General features: G+C 41.4%; 1 protein-coding gene across 4 annotated transcripts in view; it reads right to left on the bottom strand.

Moving 5' to 3' along the window:
* The window catches only part of pik3cd (phosphatidylinositol-4,5-bisphosphate 3-kinase, catalytic subunit delta), a 161,251-nt gene that overhangs the window by 55,053 nt on the left and 87,327 nt on the right, over positions 1-18,871 (bottom strand). For all 4 annotated transcript variants that reach the window (XM_067970341.1, XM_067970342.1, XM_067970343.1 and 1 more), the window contains 5 exons: positions 13,164-13,332; positions 10,098-10,326; positions 5,569-5,801; positions 2,513-2,692; positions 1,094-1,249 (listed from right to left, as the gene is read on the bottom strand). In XM_067970341.1, coding sequence (XP_067826442.1) covers positions 1,094-1,249; positions 2,513-2,692; positions 5,569-5,801; positions 10,098-10,326; positions 13,164-13,304 — 939 coding nt within the window. In that variant the 5' untranslated portion in view covers positions 13,305-13,332. The remainder of the gene's footprint in view (positions 1-1,093; positions 1,250-2,512; positions 2,693-5,568; positions 5,802-10,097; positions 10,327-13,163; positions 13,333-18,871) is intronic.

Here is an 18,871-nt window from a genome sequence, read left to right as displayed (position 1 = left end):
ATAAGCGAAGTGACATGTGCAATTTTCCAATCTAGAGGGACAGTTCCTGAATCTAGAGAACTTTGAAAGATTATAGTCAGCACATCTGCAATGTGCTCACCTACTTCCTTTAAAACCCTGGGATGGAAACCATCTGGTCCTGGGGATTTGTCACTCTTTAGTGACAACATCCTCCCTGCATCTAGTCTGTCTTGTCCGATAGAATTTTAGATGTTTCAATGAGATCACCTCTCATTCTTCTAAACTCTGTGAATATAGGCCTAGTCGACCCAATCTCTCCTCATACATCAGTCCTGCCATCCCAGGAATCAGTCTGGCAAACCTTGGTCCCTCCATGGCAAGGACATCCTTCCTCAGATAAGGAGACCAAAACTGCACACAATACTCCAGATGTGGTCTCACCAAGGCCCTGTATAACTGCAGTAAGACAATACTGCTCCTGTACTCAAATCCTTTTGCAATGAAGGCCAACATACCATTCGCCTTCCTAACTGCTTGCTGCACCTGAATGCTCGCTTTCAGCGACTGGTGTACAAGGACACTCAGGTCTCGTTGCACCTCCTCTTTTCCCAATCTATCACCATTCAGATAATAATCTGCCTTTTTATTTTTACAACCAAAATGGATAACCTCACATTTATCCACGTTATACTGCATCTAACCATATTCTTGCCCACTCACCCAACTTGTCTAAATCACAATACTTTTGAAGTGCAGTCACTATTACTTATGTGGAGAAATGCAGCACTTAATTTGTACACAGAAAGGGTCCATAAAGAGCAAACGAATGACCAGCAGGGTAAGTACTGTAGACATTTGACCTGTACTCGTAGTGAGCCACATTAGAGTCTCCCCGGGTACCAGTGCTGTCAACATGATTACTTTAACATCTGAGATACTTGGATAATATTAAAATCTAATCTGATTATGGATTGCACAAAAAATAATTAATCTGGTTACTGATTAGGCAGTTCACCCAGTATAATTTTCTCCCAGTCATCATTATGGTCTGCTAAGTTTAGAATCTAGTTAAGCTGCGTAACCCTATCCACTTAGACTGTTCCAGAGGGAAAAAACAATGCAAGTTACTTACCTTTTTAATTGGAAGCGGTGGCGGTTTGGAATAAGTCCGGCTCTTTGTGATTTGTCCCATGCTATTGGACTGCTCCTCTTGACACATCTTTATTGTTGAATTGTGGACCATCGTCAAATGTGGAGTTAGACTACTGGACATACAATTACAGATATACTGGAGAAAGAAAAAAAAGGTACATTGTGCTGGTAACTCGTTAAAATGCAAAATGCAGTCAAACATTTTGAGGCAATTTGTCCGTACAATAACTGTCTCATCACTTTATGGATAAATGCAAGGTCACAAATCAAAACAATGTGCGGGTAATCATCTTAGAGTTGATATTGTTGAGCATCACCGCAACTATACCTTGTAATAGCTTAACCTGATAGCAGAAAGCCTCTCCTCTATGTTCCAAATATTCAGACAACCTAATTTCTGGTTCCGTTTTGCATAATTTTGATTTACACACCCAAATAGTCAAAAATTAAAAATTCCAATTTGAATATTTGGACGAGGTCCTCTGCTGGCAAGTTATAATATATTCATTTTATTTAGATAATTGCTAACATAATGACAAATATCTCCAAATTACAGCTCGCTTCCATCTCAATTTCCTCCACTGCTCCTCCTTCACAAGATGTTTGCGACCTATCTCTTCCACCTTCCTCCAGACAGATGAGTTGGGTGATCTGGATCAAAGAGGTTCTCACAGTTGTCACCAATACTGTTTCACTCAAGTGGGTTAGATTTTTTCCATTGTCCTAAGATGGAATGACAGACTGCAACGCTACACAGTCGTGGCTCATATCAGGACAGATGAAAACTGACTGAGGCAAGTTTGTTTCCCTGGCGATCAAACTCATGACCTTTTGGGTTGGATTCAAGCACTCAATCATTTGAGTTACGTGGCTACCACCACGATTAATAAACAAGCACACATCGGAACAGGAGTAGAGCATGTTCCGCCATTCATTAAATCATAGCTGATCAGTATCTTAACTCCATCTACCCGCCTCGGTTCCGTACTCTTGCCTAACAAAAATCTATCAATCTCGGTTTTGAAATTTTCAATTGACCTCCCTCAACAGCTTTTTAGGGAAAGCGAGATCCAGATTTCCGTTATATGTTCACTGTAGAAATATTGTCGGCCATTCCAATCCTTCCTACACTACTGTTGAGGTTTTAAGACCTACAATATTTACAGACTGTACAAAAGTAGCGATGATAATTGCAACTTCAGCAGTCAACTGACAGGAGCCACCATTCATGAAGCGTCAAGTACTGTAGCGCCATAGCACGGATACAGTTGGCCCTTTCTGCTGATAGGCATCACTGAGGCCGTGAATCGAACACTGGAACTGGAGTGGCACTTCAAACATAAACCAAACTCGACAGCACACATCACCAAACTGAAAACAAAAAGGTAACGCAGCCCACCTTAAATCGACCGAGTGGGTATTTCCCGTAGATATATTCATCCGTCGCATTCACTTGTAGAGTGTAATCTTCTGGGTCTTCGACTACTTTATGCCGGAAAACTGTAGCTTTCTTCTTCACTACCAATTTCATTAGAAGTGCAGGAGGCGCTTGGGAGGAAATTTGGAAGCTGAAACTTTCCTGATGTAAAAGAAAAAAAAAAGCAAAAAATCGCTTAGCTGAAGTCCTAACAGGCGAAGCAGTTCAAAACATTTACGACACAGCATACAGATGATGAACTATCTATTTGCATATTTCTAACTTGTTGCAGATATCGAGCTGGACAGGTACTTTTCAGATTGTAGAGATCACTGATTCTGCTTAGGCAGTGATCAGTGATGCTGAAACCAAGAGAGTATTTAGTGCAGACCCAAAATTTGTAACGCTCAACCTCAGAGCAATACTCTCTTCACCACCAATGTGATTTTTTTCCATTTGCCATGGCAGCCAATAAGGAACTACCAGAATCACAGCAGTTTCCCCTGCCGGAATCTGGTCAATGATTCTGGGTATGACAGGATGAGAGGGAAGGCATAAAGGAATCTCAAGTTCCAGTAAATTGACAAGCCACTGATAGCTAAAGTTCAGCTACCCGGAATCCCGCTGTGGAACCTGAATATGTTGCCACAAAGTTACTCTTCCTTCTCCTCTCCCTCCCACCCTCTATCATTTGTTGGAGCTGATGTGGATCATGTAATGGTCGAAGGTACCTTTGTGAGGTTGGACCTTACAATTGCAAGTATCCACTTTGATGTTCTGAACCCCAATGAGATACGAAGCAGAAAGATCGGTGGGGTTTGGAGGACACCAAAGCCAGAACTGCATGGAGTCAGGAGCAGAGAAGTTAGGACAGAGTTTGTTTCTGTAACTCATGACTTTGGTTTTGTTGCTGATGCATTCTTAGAGGAAGAGTATTAACTGGACTGCACATGGCTCAAGCCAGTTTCTGTTTCAAAAACGATGCACTGCTCCCCAGGCTACTTTCAGCTCTGGGTTTGACCATTATGGCGGGCGTGGGCAAATCACACACTAAATCAAATGACGAAGTCTTAACTTAGACTTTTCAAAACTGTTATGGTATAAAGAGGCCAGATATATAATGTCCCACTGTTCATCTGTAACAAGTCTGTCAAGGCCTTCCCCTGAGGCCTCTCTCGCACAGCTGGTGCGCACTGAAGTAAAGATTGAGTAAAAGAGAGAAAAGTTTTTCCTTTGATAGAAGAGAGCTTTATTTTTGATTACGGTATGGAATTGCAGTAGTTGAAGGGTTAAAGCCTCAAAGTATTTTCTTTGTTAAATGCTGTTATTCCCAATATTCCCACAGTTGCACAGGAAAGCAAATCAATTTTTCCCCAGCTTCTGCTTCCTGAAACTCTCGACTCTGCCGGAGACAGTGCCAAAGGGTCCAACCACTTTCTGGTCCCTCTCCCAAGTGACTATTCTTCATAGGGTGAATTCAGGGCTTCCAGCGAGAGAGCTCTGCTCAATGGGAGATGCAGTTGGAGATAGGGCTGCAACACTGTAGCCCTGATTCTCTGACCTGCCACCTTTTCAAACCCAGCTCTCTGCAGTGAGAAGCAGGAGTGCTTAATTTACCCTCACGTGTGATGACAAACAATGAGCATTGGCAAATTATTCCACCATAGGGGACATAAAGCCAAGTCCAGTTCGGCTGTTAAGTCGACATCCTTGGCTGTACACTTTCCAGCAGAGCTCACTGGGTAGCAGTCAGGAACAGAAGCATCAGAGAATTTTGTTGCACTGAAGGAAACCATTCAGCCCATCGTGTTGATACTGGCGTTTTGCTCGAGAAAGAAATACTTGCATTTATATAGCGCCCTTCACGACCTCAGATCGTCCCAAAGCACTTTAATGCCAATGAAGTACTTTTGAAATGTAGTCACTGTTGTCACGTAGGAGACACGGCAACCAATTTGCACCCAGCAAGGTCCCACAAGCAGCAGTGTGACAACGACCAGATAATTTGTTTTTAGTGGCGTTGGTTGAGGGATAAATATTGGCCAGGACACTGGGGAGAATTCCCCTGCTCTCCTTCGATATAGTGCCATGGGTTTAACATCCCATCCGATAGATTGCACATCTGACAGTGCAGCACTCTCTCAGTACTGCACTGAAATGTCAGCCTAGATTTTGTTCTCAAGTCTCTGGAGTGGGACTTGAACTTGCAACACTGTGAGCAACCAAGATTAATCTCATTGCCTTAATCCCTCCCCATAGCCCTTTATCTTCCATTGCTTCAAATACTTATCCACTTTTCCCTTAAACAATGCAATGGTCTCTGCCTCAACCATTGTGGCAAAATATTCCATACTCCAGCAATCCTCTGCAAGAAGATATTTTGAATATCACTGCCTTAAAAATAATTTTAAATTGATGACCCATCACTGACTCCCCAATTAGAGTAAATAGTCTTTCCCTATTCATCCTAGAACTCGGTCAGATTTTTCTCCTCCCGAGCCTGGGATATTTAGTTCAACTGGAAGTCCCCGAATGATACCCTAGGCAGAAGTCAGCTAGCTCAACTTGGACAGGAAATTGAACCTAAATCTGATCTGTACTGCTCAGTTACAATCTACTTTTGACAATCAAGTCATTGGGAAACTCTGGAAAGTTTTTTTTGGTGCAATATTGAATGATAGGTCATTATTCAGCTCAGACGGATGATTGAATTAGTATTTTCAATAACCTGCTAATGATTATCAGTTTCATAGATCTGAAAAGGCTTTGTGCAAAAACTATAGCAGATCAACTTCAAAGACTACACACTTTAGTTACACTGAAGATATATTTAAGTAGTAGTACAGGTATAAACTGCCTGTCTTTTTTAAACAACCAGTAATCACTTCTTTGGGACTGAATTTTCCAAGGCAGTGGTGCTTTTTAAAATTCTTAAAGATTGGGATTTGAATGCTGAAATTAAAATGAAGCTGATTTTTTTTTTGGCAGTTGTTTCAATGTAAACTAAAAGAACGACTAAGAAAGCATTGTGTACTCACTTCGGTGAACTGAAACTTCACATTTATGACAATGTTTCGGTTATTCTGCTTCCTGCTGATGCTGCTATCTACTACTTCTGGGATTGGTTCCAGGTCCCTGGGAAAGCTGTATTCCATCCACTGCCGCCATGACAATCGCTGCCGCTCTGCCGCTTTCTCCTCACAGAACTGACGCATGCTCCCACGAAACTCATTCACCTCAGAATTGTGCATGCTGTCAAACTCATGAAGACCTGCAATGAAGAGAAAATGTTCCTCTCAATCATTTTCTTTTAATGATACATAAACAAAAGTATTGCTCGTAAACTTCGATCAGTGTGACCAAATAGTCAGCACGGGTTCAAGTCTGGCGAAAGGTTTGGAAAGGCAGAATGTAACAGGGACCAGAGGGCAGTGTGAGCAGGTAAAGGGCACAAGAGTATTCAGAGATCCCTAGTCAAAAAAGTAAAAGCCCATGGGATCCAAGGGAAAGTGGCTAGTTGGTTCCAAAATTGGCTCAGTGGCAGGAAGCAAAGGATAATGGTTGACGGGTGTTTTTGCGACTAAAAGGCTGATTCCAGTGGGGTTCTGCAGGGCTCAGTACGAGGTCTCTTGCTTTTTGCTGTACATATTAATGATTTGGACTTGAATGTGGGGGGCTTGATCAAGAAGTTTGCAGGTGATGCAAAAATTGGTCGTGTGGTTGATAGTGAGGAGGAAAGCTGTAGACTGCAGGAAGATATCAATGGACCGGTAGAGGAACAAAGGGACCTTGGAGTGCATGTCCACAGATTCCTGAAGGTAGCAGGACAGGTACACAAGGTGGTTAAAAAGGCATAAAAAAGAAGAGCAGGGAGGTTATGCTAGAACTGTTTAAGACATTTACTGTTTAAAATGTTTAAAACATTTACCTGACGAAGGAGGAAGCCTCCGAAAGCTTGTAGATTTCAAATAAAAATTGTTGGACTATAACTTGGTGTTGTAAAATTGTTTACAATTGTTTAAGACATTGGTTAGGCCACAGCTTGAGTACTGCGTACAGTTCTGGTCACCACATTACAGGAAAGGTGTGATTGCACTAGCGAGGATGCAGAGAAGATTTACGAGGATGTTGCCAGGACTGAAGAATTTTAACTATGAGAAAAGATTGGATCGTCTGCGGTTGTTTTCTTTAAAACAAATGAGGCTGGGGGGAGATTTAATTGAGGTATATAAAATTATGATGGGACTACCTAGAGTGGATAAGGAGGACCTATTTCCCTTAGCAGAGGGGTCAGTGACTGGGGACATACATTTAAAGTAATTGGTAGAAGGATTAGAGGGGAGCTGAGGAGAATTTCTTTCACCCAGCAGGTGGTGGGGGTCTGGAACTCACTGCCTGAAAGGGTGGTCGAGGCAGGAAACCCTCAACTCATTTAAAAAGTACTTGGATGTGCACTTGAAGTGCTGTAACCTCCAGGGCTACGGACCAAGTGCTGGAAAGTGGGATTAAGCTGGATAGCTCTTTTTCGGCCTGCATGGACATGATGGGCCGAATGGCCTCCTTCTGTGCTGTAACTTTCTAAGATTCTATGATTCACATTGATCTGCTGTTCGAAGGAATGCTGGAGATTCTTATATCTGGCTCTCCTTAAGATATGCTTCTTTTGAAACATTTTTTCACCTTAAAAATAACTCAATAAAAGATTAAAGAACAGAATGCAAGGAGATCCATGCAACAGCAATCCGTCCCGACAGCTGCTCCTGCCCTCTGTCGCCTTTAACACATGATTCTCCTTACAGACAAATAAACCATTAAGCTTGTCCCATGTAGACGTAGTGCAACCATGTATTATGTGGCATCGTTCCCTGATCTTGCAATCTCCTTGGAGAGGCAAAACACCAGAAGAAAAAACCCGCAGCCAATTCGGGATAAGCTCTGGGAATTTCTTCTCATTTCACATTTTTTGTTGTCCCACGAATAACTCAATAGATTTTTGAAGAAATTAATAAAGGAGAGGCATAATGTCTGAGGCTCCTCCCACTCAGCTAATTAGTCCGTTCCTTGATGCCACCTTTTGTCCACCAGCGCACTCAGCACTTAACATGTTTCAGGGCCTCTTTAATAGATCCTGCAACACGGGACAACAGAGGAGTTCAAACCAACTCTCATTGGACTCGTCCCACACTTAGGTGACTTCAGCAAAATGTAACTGCGTACGGTGGTGTAGTGGTTATGTTACTGGACTAGCAATCCAGAGGCCTAGGCTAATAATAGAGAACACAAGTTCAAATCATGGTAGTTTGGGAATTTCAATTCAAAAAATCTGGAAATAAAAAAGGCAGTATCAGTAAAAGTGACCAAGAAGCTGTTGGCTTGTCGTAAAAACCCAACTAGTTCACTCGTGTCCTTTCGGGGAGGAAGCCTGCCGTCCTTACCTGGTGTGGTCTTTATCTAACGCCAGTCCCACACCAACACGGTTGACTCTTAACTGCCCTCTGAGTTGGCCCAGCAAGACTCTCAGTTGTACCAAACTGCTAGCGGTTCAAGAAGGCGGCCCACCACCACCTTCTCAGGGCAACTAGGCAATAAATGCCAGCCTTGCCAGCAATGCCCACATCCCAAGAATTAAGTAATAAAAAAAAACTGATTGTCATCATGGTAAACCATTAACTGACTCTTCTCCCTCCTCCCCACTAAAAAGACTTCCTCAGCTTTGGAAATTGCTTAAAATATTGTCCATAAATAAATTTTTAAAAAATGGAAAATGCTGGAAATACACAGTACGTCAATCAGCAAGTGAAATGGAAAGAATTGTGCATTACCAGCATTATCTATTTTTATTTCAGATTTCAAGCATTTTTAAAAAATCTGTGTGAAAATAAAAGTTCATCTAAAGTACAAGTGTTAGCATTTGTAAGAGTTAAAAACATCCACTTCTAAGTTTAGTAGATCCTTGTAAAGTTTTAAATAGGTACACAATTATTTCTTAACGATCACAATTGGCTCAGTAAACAAGTATTGAGGGTGGAGCTCTAACAATACTCATTAAGAGCCAGTATAATGGATTTCTCCACAATTCTCATCAGCCTTAGTAACCAAGTGAAAATAATGTTGTTGATACATTGAATGATTTCAACCCATCCAGAGTCCCTTTGCATCTCTGACTTTTTAAGTCAATATTTTTAATCAGTTGAGAACTTTCCTGGAATGTTTTTTTTGGGCAACCTCATTTCTCCTGCGATGTCAACAAGTCCCAAAAAGCTGGTCCATTCCTGGAACACTTCCTTTTCCCGCAACTGTCAAATCACAACCATAATCCTTATACAATATACTTCTTTTATCCATGTGCAGAATTCTTCAAATTTTAACTGGCTACACATTACAGTTGCGAATGAACATTCCTGTAGGTTTTGTGTTGCAATAGGGAACAGAGAGCTGAACTAACAACTCCCTTTCCCAGAATAGTTGAATCTCAGCCATAATCCTTCTAGTACAATGGACTACATTTTACCAATAGCATAAGGTAGTCTCAGTAAAGATTCTCATACCTACAAAATAAAAGTTGCATGTCCCAGACAATAATATGCTGCTGTGTAATGAAAGAAAACAAAAATGGAGCAATTCTATTCCTTCTATAAATTAAACAGCACAAAATTTGTATCTCTTTTTGCAACTGATAAACAAAAATATTTAATATTTGCCAAACTCTGCACTGGTCAATTTTTCCCCTGATTATTGAAAATGAGGAAGATGAATGATAAGTGTGGATTGATTTTTCTATTTTCCTTTTGGATTACAAGTTGCAGTTGACCCATTTTGGAGTCGTCTTATACAGAGTACAGACTCCCAGAAATAACCAACAACGAGCAGTGTCAGGGATCTGTGAGCAGGACCACACTATGCAGAAAATAGATCTTTATAGCAAAAAACCATTGGAGGGAAAATCAGTTGCCCGGGAGGCAGCAAGGCCGCATTTATGGTTAGATGATGGGTGAAGATAGGATCAGGTTCTTAGCAATAAACTCCACAGGTCGTATAGTCTATTGACGGTCACAGAGCAGACAGACATGAAGAATACCCACTCGGGTGAAGTATCAGAGGGTAGGCTCCAATTGAGGAAGTGAAACCCATCAAAAACCAAAACCTTCAGCAAGAAAGGTTGGGAAGAAACAAAAGCTTCAAACAGTCAATATTTTTATAGAATAGAATTAGTGAGAAAACTCATTGTATTTCTTTATATTTTTAAGGAATCTTACAACACCAGGTTATAGTCCAACAATTTTATTTTAAAATCACAAGCTTTCGGAGATTATCTCCTTCGTCAGGTGAGTAGTGAATGAGAGGTTCTCAAATCGCGACCTGTGGAGTTTATTGCTAAGAACCTGATCCTATCTTCACCCATCATCTAACCATAAATGCGGCCTTGCTGCCTCAGTCCATCACCGGCATCTCCACATCATTTTTATTTTTAGGTAGTATTACTGCAGAGTTCCCTGAAGCCTTATAGCTGCTGCTGAATAACGTATATTGAATGTCTCACAAGCATTTTCAGCTTTGTGGGTCTTACCTTTTCCAATTAGAAGGCTGATCTGTGAGTTAATGAGTTTTTCTGCTCTGTCTCCTTCTCTCGCTACAAGTTTCAAGATAGGAAGGAACGGTCGCACGTCACAGAGGCGTCTGTGTTCATCTTCCAGCTCCTCCTGCTCAGCTGTGTGGTTGATGCAGGTGAAGACATAAGCGTCTGGTTCATTTAAAGTGTGGAACAGGGGTTGATGCTGAGCCTGCTGCCAAAGCAACTGGAGAAAGAGGAGACAACACTCATTACTTCAGTTATTACATTTTAAGGGAAAGCAAGATTCTGTTAGGAGATGACAACAACAATCTTTCTGAAACCCCCACCATTTCGGATGGCTCATCTGTACAATTAAAAATGACCTATTTGCAAAGCATCAAACCTCCATTCTTAACCAACACTGCTGTGATGAAGATATCTCCTTCTCACTGTTACCACTTGATCAACCTTTTAAATATAGAGATCTGCAGTTTCTACTTTCATGTTATATCTGGTTGTTCATGTCTTTCTTTTTTAATCTCCATAAATTAATGTCCAGTGTATGTTTATGGTCCTACTTATTAACACAATAAAACCAGATGGTCAGAAGGTTGATAACCAGAGGACACAGATTGAAGACAGTTGGCAAAAGAACCAGGGGGAGATGATGGAGAGATGTAGCGAGCTGTCATGATCTGGAAGGCACTATCTGCAAGAGTGATGGAAGCAGATTCAACAGAAACTTTCAAAAGGGAGTTGAATATATACTTAAAGGGGAAAAATTTGCAGGGCTATGAGGAAAGAGCAGGGGAGCGAGACCAATTGGATAGCTCTTTCAAAGAGCCGGCACAGGCTTGATGGGCTGAATGGCCTCCTTCCGTGCTGTAAGATTCTATGATTTTCGTGGTTTCTTTCCAATCTATTATGGATGAAGTGCTAGAGGAGAAAAGGGTGTCTGCTATTTTCCTCCAGTGCTACTATTTGCAAAGAAAGCCACACCTGAGACCCACACGATAACCCCCCATTCTGGTCATCACTGACCCCATTTCTCCTTCTATAATGAGTAGCATCAGTGGCAATAATCAATTCTCCATAGAGGTCATATTATCTCTTACTTCAACATATAAGATAAAGCTACACTGGATAGCACTCTTTAGAAGCGGGGACAGGGCTGAGCATCTTGTGTGTTATTTTCTTCTTTGTGTGACTTCACTGCTGTGGAGAATATGTTAAAATGAAGAATTTTCAATGAAGTTTGAGGCAAATATAAAATAAAACACCTGCTCTTTTCCTAAAGCAAAACTATAACGGCTGTCCCGAATACAAGAACACAACTGGGGGGGGGGGGGGGGGGGGGAAACGGGTGCCTTCATTTTCTCAATAATTATAAATATATTTAGGTTTTCAGATAAGAATTAATACAAAAGAAAAGATGTAAACATGGGAGTAAGGAGTAAATAAATAGTCGTTAGTTTCAATAAAAGCTTGGAAGGACAGCAGTTTCTTCATTAGAACTTTGAATTTGTTCGCAACCATTTTTTAGGGCCATTAACTTGTACTGTAAGGTAAATGAATGCATTCTCTTCCTGAATGAACACCACAATTTTCGGTTGCACTTACAGGTGCAGTGTGTGCAATCCTTCCTCAAAACTGTTGAACAGGAACTTCCATGCAAGTCATTTACTGTAAGCAATGAAGTAACAACTGCAACTACTGTGCAATAATGAGCTTACTGGCAAAAGATTATTAACCATAGATGCCCTGATCTGAAAAATTGCAGCCAATCAACTTCCCATCATAGAATCTTACAGCACAGAAGGAGGCCACTCGGCCCATAGTGCCTGTGCCAGCTCTTTAAAAGAGCTATGAAATTAATCCCAATGCCCCCACTCTTTCCCCATATCCCTATATATGCAGTGGCAAGCATTGCCTCAGAAAGCAATGAGCCACAATGACTTCAGTAAAGGGTTCTCCTGGCACTGATATCCAATTGGTCTCACTCCCTGCTCTTTTCCCCCAACCCTGCAAATTTTTCCTTTACAAGTATTTATCCAATTCCCTTTTGAAAGTTACAATCAAATCTGCTTCCACCACCCTTTCAGGCAGTGCGTTCCAGATCATAACAACTTGCTGCGTAAAAAAAATTCTCCTCAACCCCACCTCTGGTTCTTTTGCCAATTGCCTTAAACTTCTGTTTACTTGAGGTTTTTAGTAGAGACTTCTTTCTCTTGTTTTCTTTTTTAGACATTCTGTTACAATTGATTTGGTGGTTTATACAAAGTGCAATATCTGAAGTCAAAGAGGTTCACAGTTCGGGCAGTTCAACGCAGAGAAATGTGAAGTGGTAAACTTTGGGTAAAACAACAGTGAAAGGAAATATACCCTAAAAGATAGGATTCTTAACAAGCATTGAGGAACAGAAAGATACATTGATCTACAAAGGTACTGGTTGAAAAGGCCATAAAAAAACAATAGGATTTTGGGTTTTACTTTTTGGGATTTTGGCTTTTACTTTTAGGTATACACAGAGTACAAAAGCAAGGAAAGAATGTGGAATTTGTACAAGACATTGGTTAGGTCATAGTTGGAGTATCGTGAGCAGTTCTGGATACCTGATTATAGGAAGGATGTTGGAGTGACAGAACAGGGTTCAGCCAAGATTCCAGGAATGAGACATTAAAATTATGGAGATAGGCTCGAAACATTGGGGCTTTTCCACTGAAGGTTAAAAGGGGTAATTTAAGAGAGGGGATTTTGAAAATTAAGAGACAGTGAAAGATTGTTTTCAGTGGTTAACAAATTGGCAACAAAGGGGGAATAAACTCAATCGTCACTGGAAGGATGAAGGAGAAAGTGAGAAAAAAAATGTGATCTCCATAGGGATTATTAGAACATGGACTGCTTTACCAAGAATTACTATTGTGGCAACGATAATACAATTTAAAAGGGAATTTGAATACCACAGTCGAGGATTGTGTTAGTGAGAAAGCAGTTGAGTTTTCTTTTTGAATCACAAATGCCTAACTCCTGGATATTTTAAGAGACTTTATGGTCATGAAAAGCAATATTTTAATTATTTACCTTTTTGATGAATTTGATTGTAGAACTGCGAGGCACAAAGAAGTTTAAGTAAATCCCCGTTGGCAACAGAAATTCAACCTCCACATCCGGACTCTCGTCCTCACTCCAAAAGTCCTGCTGGTAATGTATTCCTGGAGGCATTATGGCCAATTTTCAGCTGCAATTTCCCCTGCGACAAAGAAGATAAAGTGGATTTTGAGATATGGACAGAACCGGACTTCAAACATCGCATCTCCACAGTAAGCCCTTGGTGTCAGTTCTAAAAACAATCCAATTCATTCAAGCTGCAGTGTGTATGAGATAAACACTCATCTATTAAGTTTATGGAGTTCAGATCTGGATTCTGATATCATTTGGATCCAGAAACCTAAAATAAAACAAAATTTGCCAGGAGCAAGTTCGCAATCTTAGATGAGTTGTCAGGGGGAGGAGAAAAGCTGAAGTGGGGCACTTCCTTAGTGAGCAGGAGGAAGTAGGAGGAGCAACTGAAGGTTATTATAAAAGCAGCTTGTGACTTCGAATAGGCATTCTGCACAGTAAAGTTAATGCACGTGTACAAACAGCACACACAGGATCAGAGGATGAGTGCATTAAAAATGCTTCATACATCGCCGATCGGAATCTCTTCCCTTTTATCTCCGTTTTTAAAGCATTCGCCCTGACTTGGTCGCCTTTAAATCTCAATGGGGCGATTTTCGGGTAAGCAAATCCATCATGGAGGGGGGCGGGTGCGAGCCTGTTGCCGAATCAATCCGAGGCCTGACCAATTTTCACGGCCGGGCTTCATTTCTATCATGCCAATGAGCGGCGAGTGCTAAATCAGCGCTCAAAAGGCAGCTCACCAATGGGTGAGGAGTCAGGAAATTTGGCAGCTCCTCGGAAGAGTCAAGGTGAAAAGAGAGTTAAACGAGGGGGTGGGGAGGCACGGACAGGCTGTAAGATTTTTGTGAGGCCAAGAGGAGCATTCATGTTTCTCCTGACCTCACAAAGATCTTTTTAAAAAAAATCAGGCTTATCATGGGTTGTTTCATGAGCAGCCTGCAGCATCCCTTTAAGCACCCCCGGTTAGGTTGCTGAATGTCTAGTACCAGTGGACGAAGAAGGGAAAGGAGTATTGCTCAGTATTGACTCTGCACTCCACCCTGAGATTGCACAGCTGACATTTAGGAACCCACCTTGTGAGCAGAGAATGGGGCTGCACTGCTGAACAGTCATCTTAGAAATCTACAGTTCGTTAAAAAGAATGATTTTAAAAATATCTAATCCATAAATAAAAAAAAAAGGGTCTCAGGCCGAGACCTCTTGCTAAAATCTATTGGCTAACAGAGTTTCCAATAGCACGCAGAATAAGTTAAGGGTGCAGCTATTATAGAATCATAGAATGATTGCAGCATGGTTAACTATATATTAGGTATACAAGATATACATTAGCTATATATATATATGCGCTATATTAGATACACATTAGATATAAATTCTTTTTGAAATCCTTAATTCTTTTTAAAGAACTGTAGATTTCGAAGACGACTGTTCAACAGTTCAGTCCCTCCTCTGCTGATACACATGTACACCCTGGATTTTCCCCTATGGCAAGGGAAAGTAAGCAGATTCTTTAAATAAATAAAAGATGTAAAACAGTTCTGGTTTCTGGGGTATTTTTCACGATAGTATTTTTCCTTATTTGCAGAAGAGCGATTCGTTGTGATTTGATATTCAGGAAATAAAATGAAGCAGTTTCACAGGCAGCTTCCCCCCCATCACTTTTTCTGAGTGACTATGCTACAGGGTATTTACCCATCCCTGTTCACGTCAGAGACACGATAGGTTCGTGTGTAGAAACGAGAAATCTGGCACGCTTCAGAAAGGAAGAGAGAAATCTGGCAGATGTAGCATCACTTGGCAAAGCAACATTTTTCTTTTGGGCCTTGGTAACCCAAACGATTTGTTCATTTAATTTCTGACACACAGATTCCGGCATAGGAACATCTCTACAGTGCAGAAGGCGGTCATTCAGCCCATCATGCCTGTGCCGGCTCTTCGAATGAGCTATCCAATTAATCCCACTCCTCTGCTCTTTCCCCACAGCCCATCAAATTTTTCCTTTTCAAGTATTTATCCAATTCCCTTTTGAAAGTTACTGTTGAATCTGTTTCCACCGCTCTTTCAGGCAGCGCATTCCACAGATCGTTACAACTGGCTGCATTAAAAAAGTGTTTCCTCATTCCCCCCGCCGGCTCTTTTGCCAATTACCGTAAATCTTGGTTTACGGTGGGCCCGTTACTCATTACTGGCACCGCACTCCTATGATCCTACAGAAGCCATCATCAAAACCACAATAAATAGCGATATAACATTCACGCTACTCGTAGTGATGAGCTTCACACAGCACCACCTGGACACAGGCAACCACAGAACAATACTGTCACATGCAGAAACGGGATTTTTATTTTTAAGATCACAAAAAACTGCACATCCATGACGACACATGGCCGGCAGAGTTACTGAATTACACATACACATCAGTAGACCTCCCACAGTGTCGTGGAGGTGTCATAGCGCTAGGCTGTTTCAGGGGTGATGTCAGGAAGCACTGCTTTACGCAAAGGGAGGTAGAAATCTGGAACTCTTTCGCCGCGTCCCCCCTCCCCTGGGGGTGTGCAAGGTAGGGAACAGGTGTGGAGCATTTACGGCAAGTTGCAAAGGAGGGAGCAGAGGTGAAGCTGGAGCACACGTGGGCCCCAGAGAGGCGTGTAGCAGGGCACAGGTTCCTTAAATTACGGCGGAGGATTGTGCAGGCCCAGGTATCTTGATGTCGGCATGCTGTAAAGAGAGTTGCAGGCTTGTGTGTGTAACCTCTATCATGTAAAACAAAAGCTGGAGGGTCATGGTGGCTGTACATTGGAGAATTTTTTTTTGCAGCAATGCAATTGAACGGAAAATTTATTTGGAGGAAAGATTAACCGCAACATAACTAGTGAATTAACAAAAGCAGAACATAACCAATTAGAGAAGGAGAAAAACATTTTAAAAATCCACGAGGAAGAAGAACAGAAACTTAATGAACACAGAAGAAAATTGACAGATGTTCATGACAGACACAAATTGGTGTAATTAGCTATATAATCAACAATGTAAATTAAAATATACACAGTATAGTTTTCAATTAGTCCAGATACACATTTATGTTGAAACTCCAGCTCCCCCTCCTTTCCACTAAGGAATATATAAACACTGCACAAGCCAGTAGGTGATGCACATGTTATTTTCTTGAAGCACAAGTCAAGCTATTTAAAAACTGTGACCGACAACTAAAGAGGAAATGAGCCACACACACGAGGTTTTCCAATTTTGTGAAAGGCAAGCCTTTTTATCCGACTATGTGAATGATTCGAGGCTCCCTTGGCTTATTATATATATTGGTGAATGACTTTTGCTCCTATGGTTAGGCCATGGGTGGAGGTCTGCTGGGAACAGGTATGGCGGCAGGGATCAAGTTTGTGATCTGCTGCAAGAAAGCTACTTAAAAAGTAGCAGGGGGTCTCGGCCGGGCTGGAGTGACCAAGAAATGCAGATACCCATGGCTGCCATGAAGCTGCTGCTATTGAGGTATCAGGTCAAGTGTGGGTCACTCAGGGCTGAGGGGACATGGAGCTCGAAAAGTAAATGAAATACTAGTAACTAGAGATGGTAGAGCAATATGAATGGATTCACTGGATCTGATTGTTCCAAAGGATGTCGAGGTGAATGGATGTGATTAGCATGGAACAATCAGAAACACAACTAAGACACTGTAAACATACAACCTTGGAAACACAAAACTTTTAATATAGATCGAAACATGCAGGGAATGGGACTCTTGAATTGATTAAGTAACTAGGTTTTGAAGCATTTACTCCATTACTTTTATTAACAAGAATTCTATGTCAAAACTGCTCTGATCCAAATGAAATCTCGACTCTTAGATTTTGAAGATTAAAACTGTTTAATCTTAAGAGCATAAGGCTGACAAACATCCTATCTTCCCTCCAGAGGCGTATGCTGTGGGGTCACAGATGTAGTTAACCTGTCTCTGCGTGGGCTGACGGCACAGCTTTAACTTTAGCATTAATAAACTACTACAAGATTGGGCTATTAGCAAGATCATCATACTCTGTTTCCACTGACTCCACCATCTCTTCCGTACATCTCTATGGGCTGAAATTAATATTTCAGCAGATTCCTTGCAATGTTTAGAGAGGTAGATAGATGGTTAGAAATAGATTTACAGCACGGAGGAAAGTCACTGGCAGCAGTTGGGTCAGAAGAAGCAGAAGAAAGCCCCAATTGGGTGCCTTCAATGGCAAGAAAGTCAGGTCATTTACACTACAGGGCTGCTACTGATGGTGCTCGTGCTATTGGAGGTAACTCTGCAGTAAAAAGGGGGTGTTAGAAGCTGATTAAAGGGCATGTGTAGAAGTGATTTATCACAATACTGACAGTTGATCCACTTTAACACAAAACATTTAGATAGGGTCCACAGAGGGAGGGGCAGCAGCCCCAATAATGATGAGAACTCGTCAAGAAGCTAGCTTTAGATTTCCACTTTCATCTAACATTCTCACTTGGATTTCCCCTTGGCTGGTTATCAAAACTTGCCGAACAGAAATGCCTCCTCACCCTGCAGAAGCGTGCCCCGTGATAGGCCAACCGAGCACCAACATCGACGAGGGCCGATTGCAGTAGGCTCGACAGATCAGGCTGCGTTTTTTTTTGGAAAGGGGGTAGAAAGGCAAAAAAAAAACAAAGTAAAATCACGGGAAACAACAACTATTGCAGTTGCTATTCAACAATTGCTGCATGGCACTGTTTGGCCAGTAGTCATTATCAAAGTACAGGGTTCAGAACTTTCATTCTTCCTCACTGCAGACCTTTTATTACGTACTTTGGAACACCGATTATCTACCACAATGTAGGGATCCTCTCCACCCTGTTTGTTAATGGAAACTGGGAGATAGTACAGTCCCAAAATTTTGCACATATGAAACAGCAATACTGTAGAATGGGAATGAAGACAATTACAAGACAAATGATCTAAATTAAATTTGATCTTTCTTGAGCTACAGGTTGATTTATGTCAAGCAAGAGGACATTGATGTTAGCAAGCTGCTCAACCAAGTGACATCTCGCAGGAGAATTTGTCCCACAATAAATTCTGGCAGATAATTGGAGAAACTAATAATAGGAGCAGCAATTGGATATTCCATTGTATTATGATTTGACTGAAATAAAAAATTGGGTCGTACGATTTTAGTGGGGCGGGGGAGGGGGGGGGGAACAACTCAATAAAAAGCAAGTTGAACACACCTCCACCAAGCATTCGACAACACTGAATGATGCCAAATGCACCAATAATATCAATAGTGGTTTCTAGTGTGGACACCTGCGATTTTGATCATTGAGACTGGATATTTAAAGTCCAATTTTCATTTTAAAAATAAAATGTGCAATGTATGGATGAATCCCTTTCTGAGTGTACCTGTGTGAATGTGATACATTTATGATGTGGAGATGCCGGTGATGGACTGGGGTGGACAAATGTAAGGAGTCTTACAACACCAGGTTATAGTCCAACAGCTTTATTTGAAATCACAAGCTTTCGGAGCTTTCCTCCTTCGTCAAGTGCTTTCCTCCTCACCTGACGAAGGAGGAAAGCTCCGAAAGCTTGTGAT

The sequence above is a fragment of the Heptranchias perlo genome, chromosome 32 (assembly GCF_035084215.1).
Source record: "Heptranchias perlo isolate sHepPer1 chromosome 32, sHepPer1.hap1, whole genome shotgun sequence".
Classification (NCBI taxonomy): Eukaryota; Metazoa; Chordata; class Chondrichthyes; order Hexanchiformes; family Hexanchidae; genus Heptranchias; species Heptranchias perlo.
The sequence above is the reverse complement of the archived record's forward strand: the minus strand, read 5'-3'. Positions and strand labels throughout refer to the sequence as shown.